Raw genomic sequence first — 12,110 nt, 5'->3', positions numbered from 1 at the left:
ATACTTATTTTAAGTTGAGATTCCATTCTTCTCTCAAGTTGTAAGTCAAAACAAACAAAGTAGATTTACTTATACTCTTTATTTATCCTTATAGCTCCATTAATCATTTATTTATAGACATTAAATCACAGCATTATCGTAGGTAGATTCGGTCAAAACTCCAGTTCCAAGGAAAAAGACATTCAAGCCAACAGGAACAGCGAGGTCAGGCTGAAATAAAAGTGAAACGAAACCGTAGTTCAATAAAACGGCAGCTCAATTCAAGCGCAATTAAAAAGCCATGACATGTCGGTTAATTTAGTAAAATGCTTTGTTTATTATATCTTGTATCACATAAGTTTTAGACGCTTGTAAGTGTGTGATTGTGTGAATATTGGGTTACAGGTTTGAGTATGCGGTAAAATGAAATGAAGGCGCCTCAGTCGATGCGCTGCTTAAGGAACATTGTTAAAATCTTATAAAAATAACTCAAAACTACACGGATAAATAGCGAAAAACATGTATGAAATGGAATTCAACACTTGACTCTGAACGACAAGAAATTGAGTGAAGAAATACACTAAACTCTAGCCTACGTCTACTGCAAACGGCTGACTGCGGCTTATGTTGCACTAGAACATTTTCTATTTACACGTTATACTGGATTTTTCTGCAAATACATATAGCTTGGTAGCAACACTTTGATATGCCGGTCGGCCAAGGACTCTGTATAAAGTACAACAATTAAGCACAACAGTTAACAGCGCAACATTTAAATATTAGTATCAGTTCTGCACAACTATACGTGATCATATAACATATGTAAAGGTATATTATATAGTTCCAGCTGCCCATCTCCCATCTTTTGCATATTTCTCTCAACAGTTCATTTCGTTTGCCTTGCGACTAGCGGTGGTATTGCGACTGCGACTGCGCTTAAGACTAAGATTACGATACTTGGTATAGAAACTAGTGAGGCTCTTTCGCAGCGGCTCGACAAGGCGTCGGTGTACGCAGTACGCGTTGTCGTGTCGCTTGCGCCAATATCAGTTGATGAAGCTCATGTAGTTAGTAAAGAGCACATAATTCTCCACTAACCGGGCTCTCAGCTCCCGGCGCACAGTAGCCGTGAATTTGTTGGCCAGACAGAGGGCCGTCGTGGTGCCAAAGACCAGATTGTAGAGCAGCACAATCTGGAAGTTGCCCAGCCACTCGATGGCCCCGAAGTCGCCCAGCAGGTCAAAGTTTGTGATGCCTGAAAGGAAAGAAAACATGGGGTTTAAAATATGTATGTAATTAGCAGTTAGGCAGTACTACCTATGATCCTGCTGAGCAGCGGCAGCGCCGAGGACAAAACCAGCATGAAGCCACAGTTGAGCATTAACTGGGGCAGCGAAGTCTGGCGACGCTTGGGACAGACGTTGCGCATGAAGGGCATGCTGTAGAAGCCCACCACCGAGGTGGCTCCTAAATAGAAGATTAGACACACCTCCAGGCCGGCGCCAAAGGGTCCCAGCTTCGAGAGTGACGAGATGCCCAGCGTAAATTGCTAAATAAAAAGAAGAAATTGAATAATCAAGCCATTATCTTTACTTCGAATTCAATTAAACCCACCCTTGTGCTCAGTGGAAGCGCCTTGATGCCTATTAACAGCTCCAGCGTGTTCTGCACCACCAGCAGAATGGTGACTCCCGTGCAGAACAGCAGCAGCAGCATGGCCAGCGGATAGACGAAGGTGCGTTGAAACGTGCTCGACTTGCGCAGCTTGTCCAGTTCCTTGCGCTCGGAGTCCAATTCTCTCAGTCGATCGTTGAGCTCGCCCACATCGCTGGCCATCGCCTTGCGCTGGTAGAGATGGGCCTGCGACTGCCGCAGGAGCGGCTGCGGGAAGAAGGTGCGGCCCCGGCCCAATCCGATCCCGTTGCCCAGGCGACCTCCGTTGGCCGCGTCCGAGATGCTCACGTTGTGCAGCTCGATGTGGGCCAGCTTCCGCTTCACGCTCGCCTCCTCCATGTAGAAGGCGCTGAACTCCTCGTTGACGTCGCGCAGCAGCATGGGCCGCACCAGCACCTGGTTAACAACGCCAAACAGACGCACAAAACCGTAGGGGGTGCAAACTGCAAGAAAACAAGAGGGTTGTCTTGGTTACTAAACAGTTAATATTTGTTGAAACTAACTCTATTGTTGTTATAAAAAATAGGAAGAACTACGAGACAGTTTAGGGAGATATAAAATCCAATAAATATAATTGGTGTATTAAAAATAACACTAGTTTACAAAATAATATTCTTGGTGTGCTCCCCAGCAATTGATGGCAAATTCTGTTAGTGTTGGACCCCTAGATCACAAAAATAGCAATTATTTTTTTTTCGATGGCACAGTTTTTTTTTAAAGATTTTTTAAAGTTCGAAATGTTAAATTTCGGACTTTTTTCGAATTTCTTCTTATATCTCGGCAGATATCCACTTGGTTGAGCCAGTTTTAGTTTTATTTTAAAGTCAATAGATCAGAGCTTAACTTTGCCATACAGATCAATATGATTGGATGAGTAATGGCAGCGCAGAAGCTTGACAAAGATGAAAAATGTGTTTTTTGGTCGTCTGTAAGTCGGCTGTATATATCGTAAAAACTCGAAATAAATCCGTTGAAAAATCATAATGGGTACAAACTTAAAGTGTACATCCTACCGAATAGAACAAGCTGGATATGGCCCAAATCCATGGAAAACTGGATTTATGGTGGATTTTTAAAGTTCGGATTTTTCCACTTTTTTCGGTTGACAGAGTCCAAATTTAAGATTTATCATAGGCGGCGACATGTAAACAAAAATGAGTGGTGACGGCAGCCGGGTCAAAAAATAGCTAAATTTAAAAGCTAGAAAATTATAAAATAAATTTAATTTCTGAAAATTCCTTTAAAAATATAAAATTGCTTGCGTTATGACTGCGAGTATTTTTAATTAAGTACTATCCATTTGGATAGTTCATTCTTATGAAAAAAGTAACCTTAATTTCAAAAATTAAATTCACTTTAATAATTTTCTAGCTTTTAAATATCTGATTTAGCTATTTAGTGACCCGGCTGCCAACACCAATTATTTTTGTTTACATGTCGCCGCCTATGATAAATCTTAAATTTGGACTCTGTCAACCAAAAAAAGTGGAAAAATCCGAACTTTAAAAATCCACCATAAATCCAGTTTTCCATGGATTTGGGCCATATCCAGCTTGTTCTATTCGGTAGGATGTACACTTTAAGTTTGTACCCATTATGATTTTTCAACGGATTTATTTCGAGTTTTTACGATATATACAGCCGACTTACAGACGACCAAAAAACACATTTTTCATCTTTGTCAAGCTTCTGCGCTGCCATTACTCATCCAATCATATTAATCTGTATGGCAAAGTTAAGCTCTGATCTATTGACTTTAAAATAAAACTAAAACTGGCTCAACCAAGTGGATATCTGCCGAGATATAAGAAGAAATTCGAAAAAAGTCCGAAATTTAACATTTTAAACTTTAAAAAATCTTTTAAAAAAAACTGTGCCATCGAAAAAAAAATTAGTGCTATTTTCGTGATCTAGGGGTCCAACACTAACAGAATTTGCCATCAATTGCTGGGGAGCATTTCGGCTGTAAACTAGTGTAATAGATTGGAAATTGCAAGCAAACAAGAGGGTTGTCCTGGTTACTACACAGATAACATTCGTTGAAACTAACTCTATTGTTATAAAAAGAACTAGGAAGAACTAATAAACAGTTTAGTGAAATATAAAGTCCAATAAATATAATTTCTGTATTTAAAAATAATACATTGCTCATTTTGGAAACATAAATTCGTTTTCTAGAACATCCCAGTAAACATAGAACTTGAAGTCTGATCTCAGCACTCGAAACATAGTTACTCAAGTCAGTTGCTCAACTATATTTGTTCCGTTCAAAACCTTAAAATGTCTGGTGAGGAAGGCAAAGACGTAGCCCAGCTGAAGGCGACTCTAGCGAATTGCAATTTGAACCCCAAGGACGGGGATGACTTTGCCGAATTCGAGGCCACTCTTGCAAAGATTGATAGCATCTTAAAAAACGAACCCACTAAAGATGACTCAGACACGGAGAAAAAAACCAAGGAAAAGGTCAATTTCGACAACCTGGATGTGGATAATGTGCGTCTTAAGGTACGCGAAAATCGCACGGTAATCAATAGAAAGAAATCTATAGATGAAGACAATGAGAAGCAGACCAAGGCCATGGACCAGCAGAGCTTCATGGAGCAGGTGGAACGAGATGCCAACGATCGTGCAGAGGCTCGTGCCAAAGCAGAGTACGAGGCAGAGCAAAGCAGAGCGTAAGAAAAGTGTCTTCTTTAAATGATATCTCTTACTAAAACCTATTTCCAGTCAGGGAAATGAAGCTTTTCGTAATCAAAAGTACGAGAAAGCAGTTCTGCACTACGGCAAGGCCATAATAAAGGTCAAGGATAGCGCTATTACATATAACAATCGCGCCCTGTGCTACATCAAGTGAGTTATAAACCTTCCTATATCATATTTCTATTAAAAATCCTACTATAAATTGCTTTCAGACTAAAGAACTACAAGCGTGCTATTCAGGACTGCCAGTACGTGCTGGAGAAACTGCAGGAGACCAATCTACGTGCCTGGCTCTACCAGGCCAATGCCTACAAGTGCCTGAAACAGGACGACAAGTTCGAGGAGAGCGTGGCCAAGGCACGTGAGCATAATCCCAGCCAGCTGGCCTACATTGACAAGTACATCAAGCAGTTGGAAGCCGAAGTTTAAACCTAAAAGCATTATAATTAGTTCATAAACATTATAATACTCACTTAGCATTAACATCACGCCCAAAAAGGAGACACACGAATAAAGGAACGGCAGGTGAACACTGCCTAAATCTGTGAAGCATAAAGAGCGGAAATTAGAAATGCATTGTTTGCAGCCCAGAACCTATCCTAATTGGGGGATGGGCTCGTCACGGGTGCGGAATCGCGATTGACATTGATATTGAGCTCTTCCGCACCCGTGCATTAACATATAATCATTTACTCACTTAGGAACCAGAAGAATTGAAGCTTTTCAATGCCAAAAACTGCACTTAGGACGGCGGTTAGCACGAGGACAATAACGGCCATCAGCATGAATACTGTGAAGGTTTCGTAGACTCGCGGCAGAATGCCCTTCTTGTAGCCCACGAAGCCCGTGGATTCCGAGAACAGGTAAACGAATGGCAGGAAGATGAACAGTGACAGATTGGAGAACAGAAATACATGGTTCCAAAGGCCTGAAAAAAGTTAACAAAAATGAATTAATTAGATGCGTTTCATAGGTGGGAAATAAAGCCCTGCATGAATGGATTCAATTAATTATTTTGAATTTTTCGTTTAATTTGAATGAATTAATTAGAATTTTGAGTTTAATAGAATTGAATGAATGAATGGCATGAATTCCAAAATAATTCAAACGACAATTTCTTTTGAAGAAGAAAGGCCCATCATTTGGTGATTAAATCTGCCTGAATTTTATTTACTAAGCAGTTAACATTGATTTGTTAATAGTTTTCCACTTTTTATTCTCAACAGAGAGCACAAAAAAATTCTAGCAAATTCAAAAAATTCATAAAAATTATTCATTCATTCATTCAATTCGAAATGAATTAGAAAAACATTCAATTTATTTCACATTGAATTGAATTCAACAAATCAGAAATTTAATGGCATACTGTGATAAAACAAAAATTGAATGATTCACGCAGGGCTCTAGTGGGAAATAAAGTTAGTAATACTAGGACTTACCCTGTATAAGTGAACTATTGAGCCACTTCACATAGTAGCTGTTGGGATACAAGAGCAGCACCTCGTTGCTGGCGATGGAAACGGGCAGCAGCATGGCGGCCCCTTCGGCAACGGCCAGTGTGAATGTGCAGAGCCAAAAGCTGTGGGTTTACATGGAAATACAGAGAAAAAGAAACATTTATCACTGCGAATGCAACTCGAGTGACTCGGCAATTAGCAGCCCAGGTTGTTGACCACTCAAATGCCTTACCTTATCCGATAGACCAGCACCTCGTCCTCGTCATTCGAATAGAGATCGTCACGGTCGCGACGCCGAAAACGTGATACAACCACATAGGAGCTGAAGTACAGCAAGATGATCAGTAGCAGAAAAATCTGAAAAGAACAACATAACTTGAGTTAGTAAAGAAAAAGCTTTACGTTTTACTTATCCGAGATGCAATCTTCAAGTTGAAGATGAACACCTGCATATACATATTTACTTCACGTTTGCATCAAAGATATTTCTTCATTTACTTAGCTGCCCTTTTGAAATGAAACCCAAGTAAATATAGACGCATTTGTCTTATTTTCTGTTTTAAAAGTTTCTCAATTCTTTAGCAATAGAATTTAATTCAATTTCGTACACCTGCAGCTGATGCTTTGTTTTATTTTTTAAACCGTTTCATAACACATTTCCCCACATTTACTTGTGTTTAAACAAATGTCAAAAAGTAAACATAGACACCCACGCATTTCTTTTGTTTTGTTTTATAAATATTTGTCTTTCTGGTTGCCGCCAACTGTGTGCACATTGGCCAAAAACATTTTCAGCAGAGTAAATCTAAGAAAATCGGAATTAATCTAGCCCTCTAACTTATGAACATGATTCAATTAAGTGTCAAAGTCGGGAAGTTCAAGTGTTTCAGGGTCTTATCTGCGACAATATTGACACCATGATTTGAAACTATTGTCTGTAGACGGCAAGGGTACATATGTTTTCGATTTCCGGTTGAAGGTATTTATACCCGTTACTCGTAGAGTAAAAGGGTATATTAGATTCGTGCAAAAGTATGTAACAGGTAGAAGGAAGCGTTTCCGACCCCATAAAGTATATATATTCTTGATCAGGATCACTAGCCGAGTCGATCTAGCCATGTCCGTCTGTCCGTCTGTCCGTCTGTCTGTCCGTCTGTCCGTCTGTCCGTCTGTCTGTCTGTATGAACGCTGAGATCTCGGAAACTATAAAAGCTAGAAGATTGACATTTTGCATGCAGATTCTAGGAGTTCCTACGCAGCGCAAGTTTGTTTCAAAAGGGTGCCACGCCCCCTCTAACGCCCACAATCGCTTATATACGATTTTAAAAGTTTCAATATTTTGGAAAAGTAAAAATGCAGTTTTATTGTGTTTATCAATACCTATCGAAATGTAGAAGAAATTTTTTAAATCGGACCATTCGTTAAAAAGTTACGGCGGATCAAAGTTTTTCTCCATCTCCTTCGCACTCCCTTTAGCTGAGTAACGGGTATCTGATAGTCGGGGCACCCGACTATAGCGTTCTCTCTTGTTTTTTTAAAATAGGTTCTACGAGTTCTTATCTAATTAAGAACATGACTCTTCAGGATAGTACCTAGTACAACCCTATATCACCATAAACAAATGGCCAATCGATGATTAATTATGACCGCCAATTAAGCCCATATAGCTACTTTTCGTCTGCGTTCAAAGGTCAGAAAGGAAAGCTTATCAGTGGCCGACGACAAAACCCGAAACATTTGATAAGAACTACACCGATAGCGGTCATTTAGGGCCCAATGAATGTCAGCACTTCAAACACTATGTTAAATGAAATCCAAGTAGCTGCGAAATCTGAATCTTCATCGGCTTTTTTGCAAACATTGGACCCACCAAACCGTTGGTCATCTATATTTATGACCACGAAATAGATGCCAATCAGACGGCACACGTCATATTTACGCTTTTGTGGGTATGCGAAAAACGAAAACAAAACAAAGGGTAAATAGATACGAAAACACACACAGTTCTAGGCACACAAATAAATCATTAACGAAAGATACTTTTCATGTTCTGGCTGGCAAAAACGTAAAAAATTCGCAGAGCGAGCAAAAAACAATTAATTTATACTCACGTCCCTGCATTGTTTAGTTATTCTTTGTTTGCTATTCGAGATACTCTTACTTGTATCTGTGAGATACTCCTAAGCGTTATACAACGCGAATTTCAATTAACTTTTTTAACTTCTTTCCGCCTGCGTTTGATCAGATCAATTAAATCAAATTATCTTTAATTAATCGCGGCACTCGCAATTTAGGACTCCAATCTTTCATCTTGCCATTTTAAGTGGCCTTCTTCGAGCTCTACTTAATTCTACAGTCAATATTTGAACAGTTTTCTTTGCAAGTCGACAAAAAAATATGGTCAAATATTAAAAATAAAATATTGAGACGTAAATCGCTTGCTATCAACAGAGTGCGTCGTTTATTTATAGAAGCCGAGTGTAGATCATGGAAAAATGTAGATACAGCTGAAGTCAAAACTATAAGGTTATAGGGAAACTATCTTTAAATACTATTTAATAAATAAAATCTTAATATTTTTTAAGGTTTTAACTTGAAATTAATTTGTTACAGTGGTATTGGTAATATATCAACTATCTTTCAGTTATGAAACGCACTGTATTTCATAGCTGTGACGTGTTGAACTTGGAACACGTAGGCGACGAATACCAAGTGATATGCGCATCTTTCCCGCGGCTTTTATATAGTATGTACATCAAGCATTCCTCAATGAAAAACAAATTGAGTTAGCGATCTTCAAGCTTGGTTTAGTGCCTGTCAGCCGGGAAAACGTGCAAGTGCACTCTGCAACAAGCGGCATTTGTCACGCTCCAAACGATTATGATTTGGGTTTGGCCAAACTAAGCGATCTCTTGCCTCGGAATTAGCTGCACTGCGATCGTAGGCGAGCAGCGAGAGTCAATGACTTGACATGAACTCGAGGGGGAAACAAGACGCCCATTGAATGTGGCTAAAAATAGCGGCAACGCCCAAAATGCAGCCAGAAGCAGGCGAAAACGGCGACAGCGTGGCCAAAAGGAGGGGGGAGGACTGCCAGTCGGACGGGTTTTGCCTTGTTTTGTAGACAACTTTGCCGGTGAATGGGCGACAAAATATTTCTACTTTTTCTATACCCAATAGTTGTGATGAGTAGGGGTATGTATGATATTCTGAGTGATATGATATGATATTCTGCAAGTTCCAGCTTTCTTAATTTTGTGAAATATATTTATAAATATTCACATATAAATTTCACATAATGTTATAATCTTTTTCAATAAAAACTGTGAACAAGCTTCTACAAAAAACTCTTAAGGTATTAAATGTCCCAATTGTTTTAATTACCCCTAGCGAAATGTGTTTTCTAATGAGGGCGTTGGGAAATAGGGGACATTAACTGCATATCTACTTGGCTTCAGTTAAGAATTTCTTCATCAGGTTTTTTCCTCTTATCATTAGCTTGAAAATGACTAAGAACATACAGTCTAGTGTTACACAACCAGTTCCCATTTTCAAGTGTTTCTTTCTGTTCTCGAGTCAGAACCTCCCTTGGCTATGATTAGTGGTTTCAATTTGGGTTTGGCTCTAGATTCCTGAATTATGTATGAGTGCTTTGGCTTGTTTACATTTATATATTATTTGGATTCCCATTGGGGCGGGGTCCCAAACGTCACGTACTCCGGGCGGTTGACCCACATTCGACGACGAATTATTCAATTTCGGCAGTGCGATGCAACAAGAACCGCCGACGATAACCGGTTTCCATTTCCTGGACCAGGCAGAACCTGATCAACAGTTCTGCAGACCCATCCACCATTTACCATCTAAATGAAATATGTATTTATAGAGGGAAGAGTCACAAAAAACAACCTGCATGTGTATTGTATCTATGCAAGTTTATTCAAACCATTTCAAATGTATTTAACGCCTCGTCTGCCATTGTTTAAACAAATCCAACAGCTGGTCACGACAGCAGACACTTTCAAAGTCCCAGACGGAACCAAATCGTGACCACTAGCCGTGCACTTGAAATCTGGCCTGCAAGTGTGGACTATTTAACGAAATTTTCACAAAAGGAAATTAATGCCTTGCGCAATGCCATAAACATGTATAATTATGTACAAATGTGTTTCGCTCTGTTGTTGTTTACATAAATCTCTGATTTCTGTTATTACACGCCCCAAAATTTCTATAAATAGGGGCTCGAGTGAAACACTTTCACTTGTTGCTTTTGCCGTTGCTGCCTTTGTTTCAAGCGTTTAATTTTGATTTGTAAGATTTGTTAATGTAAGTTCTGCCAAGTGAACTTTTCTGACTGTATTGCAATCTATGGAAATTAAATGGAGTTTATTGTTTATCTTATCGATTTCTTTAACTTCTAGGAACCTTCCATTCTCCATATACCAAATCTAAACATTTTACCAAGAATATAATAGGCTATTCGAGAAACCATAAAAAAAAGGAATGATTATAAATATTTTTAAATGCAATAACGGCTAGATTTAGAGTCTATTAACTGAATTTAATTGTTTTTAAAAACGATGTAAATGGTTTTGTAATTAAGTTGCCTAATATCGTAACAACAGTTTAACAATGATTAAATCCATTACATTTAATAATGATTACATAAATTAAATTAATTCATCGTTTGGCAACCAAGTATTTTGGTGCAATGAGTTTAATATAGTAATTTAAGATCAGTCGAATCCTTTTTATAGATACAATTAATACTTTTACCAAGTATCGGACAGTCGAATCTTCGATTAGGTTTAAACTTTCCGATTAACAACAGGTGTCCGTGTGGCTATCTTTTCGTGTGTCTGCGTGATAATTTTCGCAGCCGAAATAGAAAGTGCAAGAAAAGAAGAGAGTGGCTGGTCGCTATCGCCGCCACTTCCTCCCCCGATAAATATATATATGACTTGTATATATGTGTAAAACCCAAACGCAGGCGCCGAGAATGCTGACTAGTGTAGTCCGAAACCGATAACAGAATCATAAACAAATAAATTTCTGTGGACGTCCCAACTGATTTCTGTTTATCAAGAGGCAAAGTGTGTGTAATTTCAGAAGTCGCACGCATTCTACCCCGCAGCCACATGTACAGTTAGAACAACAACATCAATAAGAACAATAGGGGCAGCTGCGCCCCGATTTGTTGTTGTTTTCGCTCGGCCAGTGGGGTGGGAAGTTGGGTGGAAAGGGGATGAAGGTAGAAACACTTACAATGTGCTCGCGTACTGTATTGTGGAATAACTGCAGCTTCAGATCCGTGACCTCCTCCTCCTCCTCCTCGTCCATGCCCACGAAAAAGGTGGACAATTTATCGCTGGTAGCCAGTTTTCCTCGTTTCTTTCTAAATCACGCTTCACTTAAAAATTTAACATCTATTTTTGACAGTCGCCAGGCTTGGGGAATTCCTATGGGCAGCCTCAGTTTTCGAGTAAATAGAACGCTCCAGGGGGCTTGTATCCTGAATTAAGGCCTTCGTGGCGCCACTCTGCCCGATTTCACACGGTAATTGTGATTAATTTAGTCAACTACTGGCCGCCGCATTTCGTTTCGTCCCGATTTGTTTGCACTTGCCACCACTTTTCTACAGATATTCGCGCCGATTTGCGACCGAAGCGTTAAAAAAATTTCTATAAAATAGAGGTGGAGAAACAGCGATGAAAACTTCGATGCATCGATGTTTAAAATTATCTAGAAACATCGATGTTTTTTGCCACAATCGATGTTTTTGTCCCATCACCAAGAAACGTAAGTGTCAAAACGTAAGCAACAGGGGGATTCCCTAAACTGTTGAATTGCTGAATTGTTGAATTTTGGTCAGCTGTTAATCAGCTGTTCCATACAAAGTCAACTTTCAGAAATTTCAGCAATTCAACAGCCTCGGGGCTGCTGAAAATTTTGTTGAATTGCTGAAAAGCCAGAGTTGTCACCTTTTTTAAAAGTCGTGGCAACTCTGTAACATTTCAGTATCACCAGTACGAATTATTTATTTTAAAATAAACTTAGAAAGCATATTTGTGGTTCTTTTTACCTTGGTAACATTTTTAGACAGTTACTAGCAATAATAAATCAAATTTTACATGCTTTAAGTTCCGTGAAATTTTTCAACAAATAACAGCTGTTTGAAAATTCAACAGGAACCATTTTGGGTCGTTCCCTTAATTGCTGAAATTTTTTGTTGAATTTTCAACAATTCAGCAATTCAACAGTTTAGGGAATCCCCCTAGCAATTCAACAGTTTAGGGAATC

The 12,110-nt window shown here is 39.1% G+C and overlaps 2 protein-coding genes across 3 annotated transcripts; one reads left to right on the top strand and one right to left on the bottom strand.

Moving 5' to 3' along the window:
- Window positions 1-108: 108 nt before the first annotated feature.
- lili (LMBR1-like protein) lies at window positions 109-11,477 on the bottom strand. Of its 2 annotated transcripts, XM_070216707.1 has the most exons (9): window positions 11,076-11,477; window positions 6,043-6,167; window positions 5,793-5,932; window positions 5,051-5,281; window positions 4,827-4,895; window positions 1,594-2,096; window positions 1,297-1,528; window positions 1,078-1,234; window positions 109-210 (listed from the first exon to the last, which is right to left on the bottom strand). In XM_070216707.1, the coding sequence occupies exons 1-9, from the start codon at window positions 11,148-11,150 to the stop codon at window positions 183-185; spliced, it is 1,560 nt and encodes a 519-aa protein (XP_070072808.1). In that variant the 5' UTR covers window positions 11,151-11,477; the 3' UTR covers window positions 109-182. The 2 variants fall into 2 exon arrangements, with proteins under 2 accessions (XP_070072808.1, XP_016999053.1); XM_017143564.3 differs by lacking the exon at window positions 109-210 and having other exon boundaries at window positions 289-1,234; window positions 11,076-11,476.
- Window positions 3,859-4,909, top strand: LOC108058663 (tetratricopeptide repeat protein 12). The gene is made up of 3 exons (XM_017143566.3): window positions 3,859-4,328; window positions 4,381-4,503; window positions 4,566-4,909. The coding sequence occupies exons 1-3, from the start codon at window positions 3,934-3,936 to the stop codon at window positions 4,780-4,782; spliced, it is 735 nt and encodes a 244-aa protein (XP_016999055.2). The 5' UTR covers window positions 3,859-3,933; the 3' UTR covers window positions 4,783-4,909.
- Window positions 11,478-12,110: the final 633 nt, after the last annotated feature.

The sequence above is a fragment of the Drosophila takahashii genome, chromosome 3R (genome assembly GCF_030179915.1).
Source record: "Drosophila takahashii strain IR98-3 E-12201 chromosome 3R, DtakHiC1v2, whole genome shotgun sequence".
Taxonomy (NCBI): Eukaryota; Metazoa; Arthropoda; class Insecta; order Diptera; family Drosophilidae; genus Drosophila; species Drosophila takahashii.
This window is presented reverse-complemented; position numbering and strand designations above follow the sequence as displayed.

What these genes read in the sequence shown, in the direction of transcription:
- LOC108058663 (XM_017143566.3), top strand. Translation starts at nt 3,934, where the DNA reads ATGTCTGGTGAGGAAGGCAAAGACGTAGCCCAGCTGAAGGCGACTCTA. An exon ending in GAGGCAGAGCAAAGCAGAGC is followed by an intron (nt 4,329 to 4,380) that starts GTAAGAAAAGTG and finishes ACCTATTTCCAG; the next exon opens with TCAGGGAAATGAAGCTTTTC. An exon ending in CGCGCCCTGTGCTACATCAA is followed by an intron (nt 4,504 to 4,565) that starts GTGAGTTATAAA and finishes AATTGCTTTCAG; the next exon opens with ACTAAAGAACTACAAGCGTG.
- lili (XM_017143564.3), bottom strand. Translation starts at nt 11,150, where the DNA reads ATGGACGAGGAGGAGGAGGAGGAGGTCACGGATCTGAAGCTGCAGTTA. An exon ending in ATACAGTACGCGAGCACATT is followed by an intron (nt 6,168 to 11,075) that starts GTAAGTGTTTCT and finishes TGTTCTTTTCAG; the next exon opens with ATTTTTCTGCTACTGATCAT. An exon ending in GCTGCTCAGCAGGATCATAG is followed by an intron (nt 1,235 to 1,296) that starts GTAGTACTGCCT and finishes CTTTCCTTTCAG; the next exon opens with GCATCACAAACTTTGACCTG.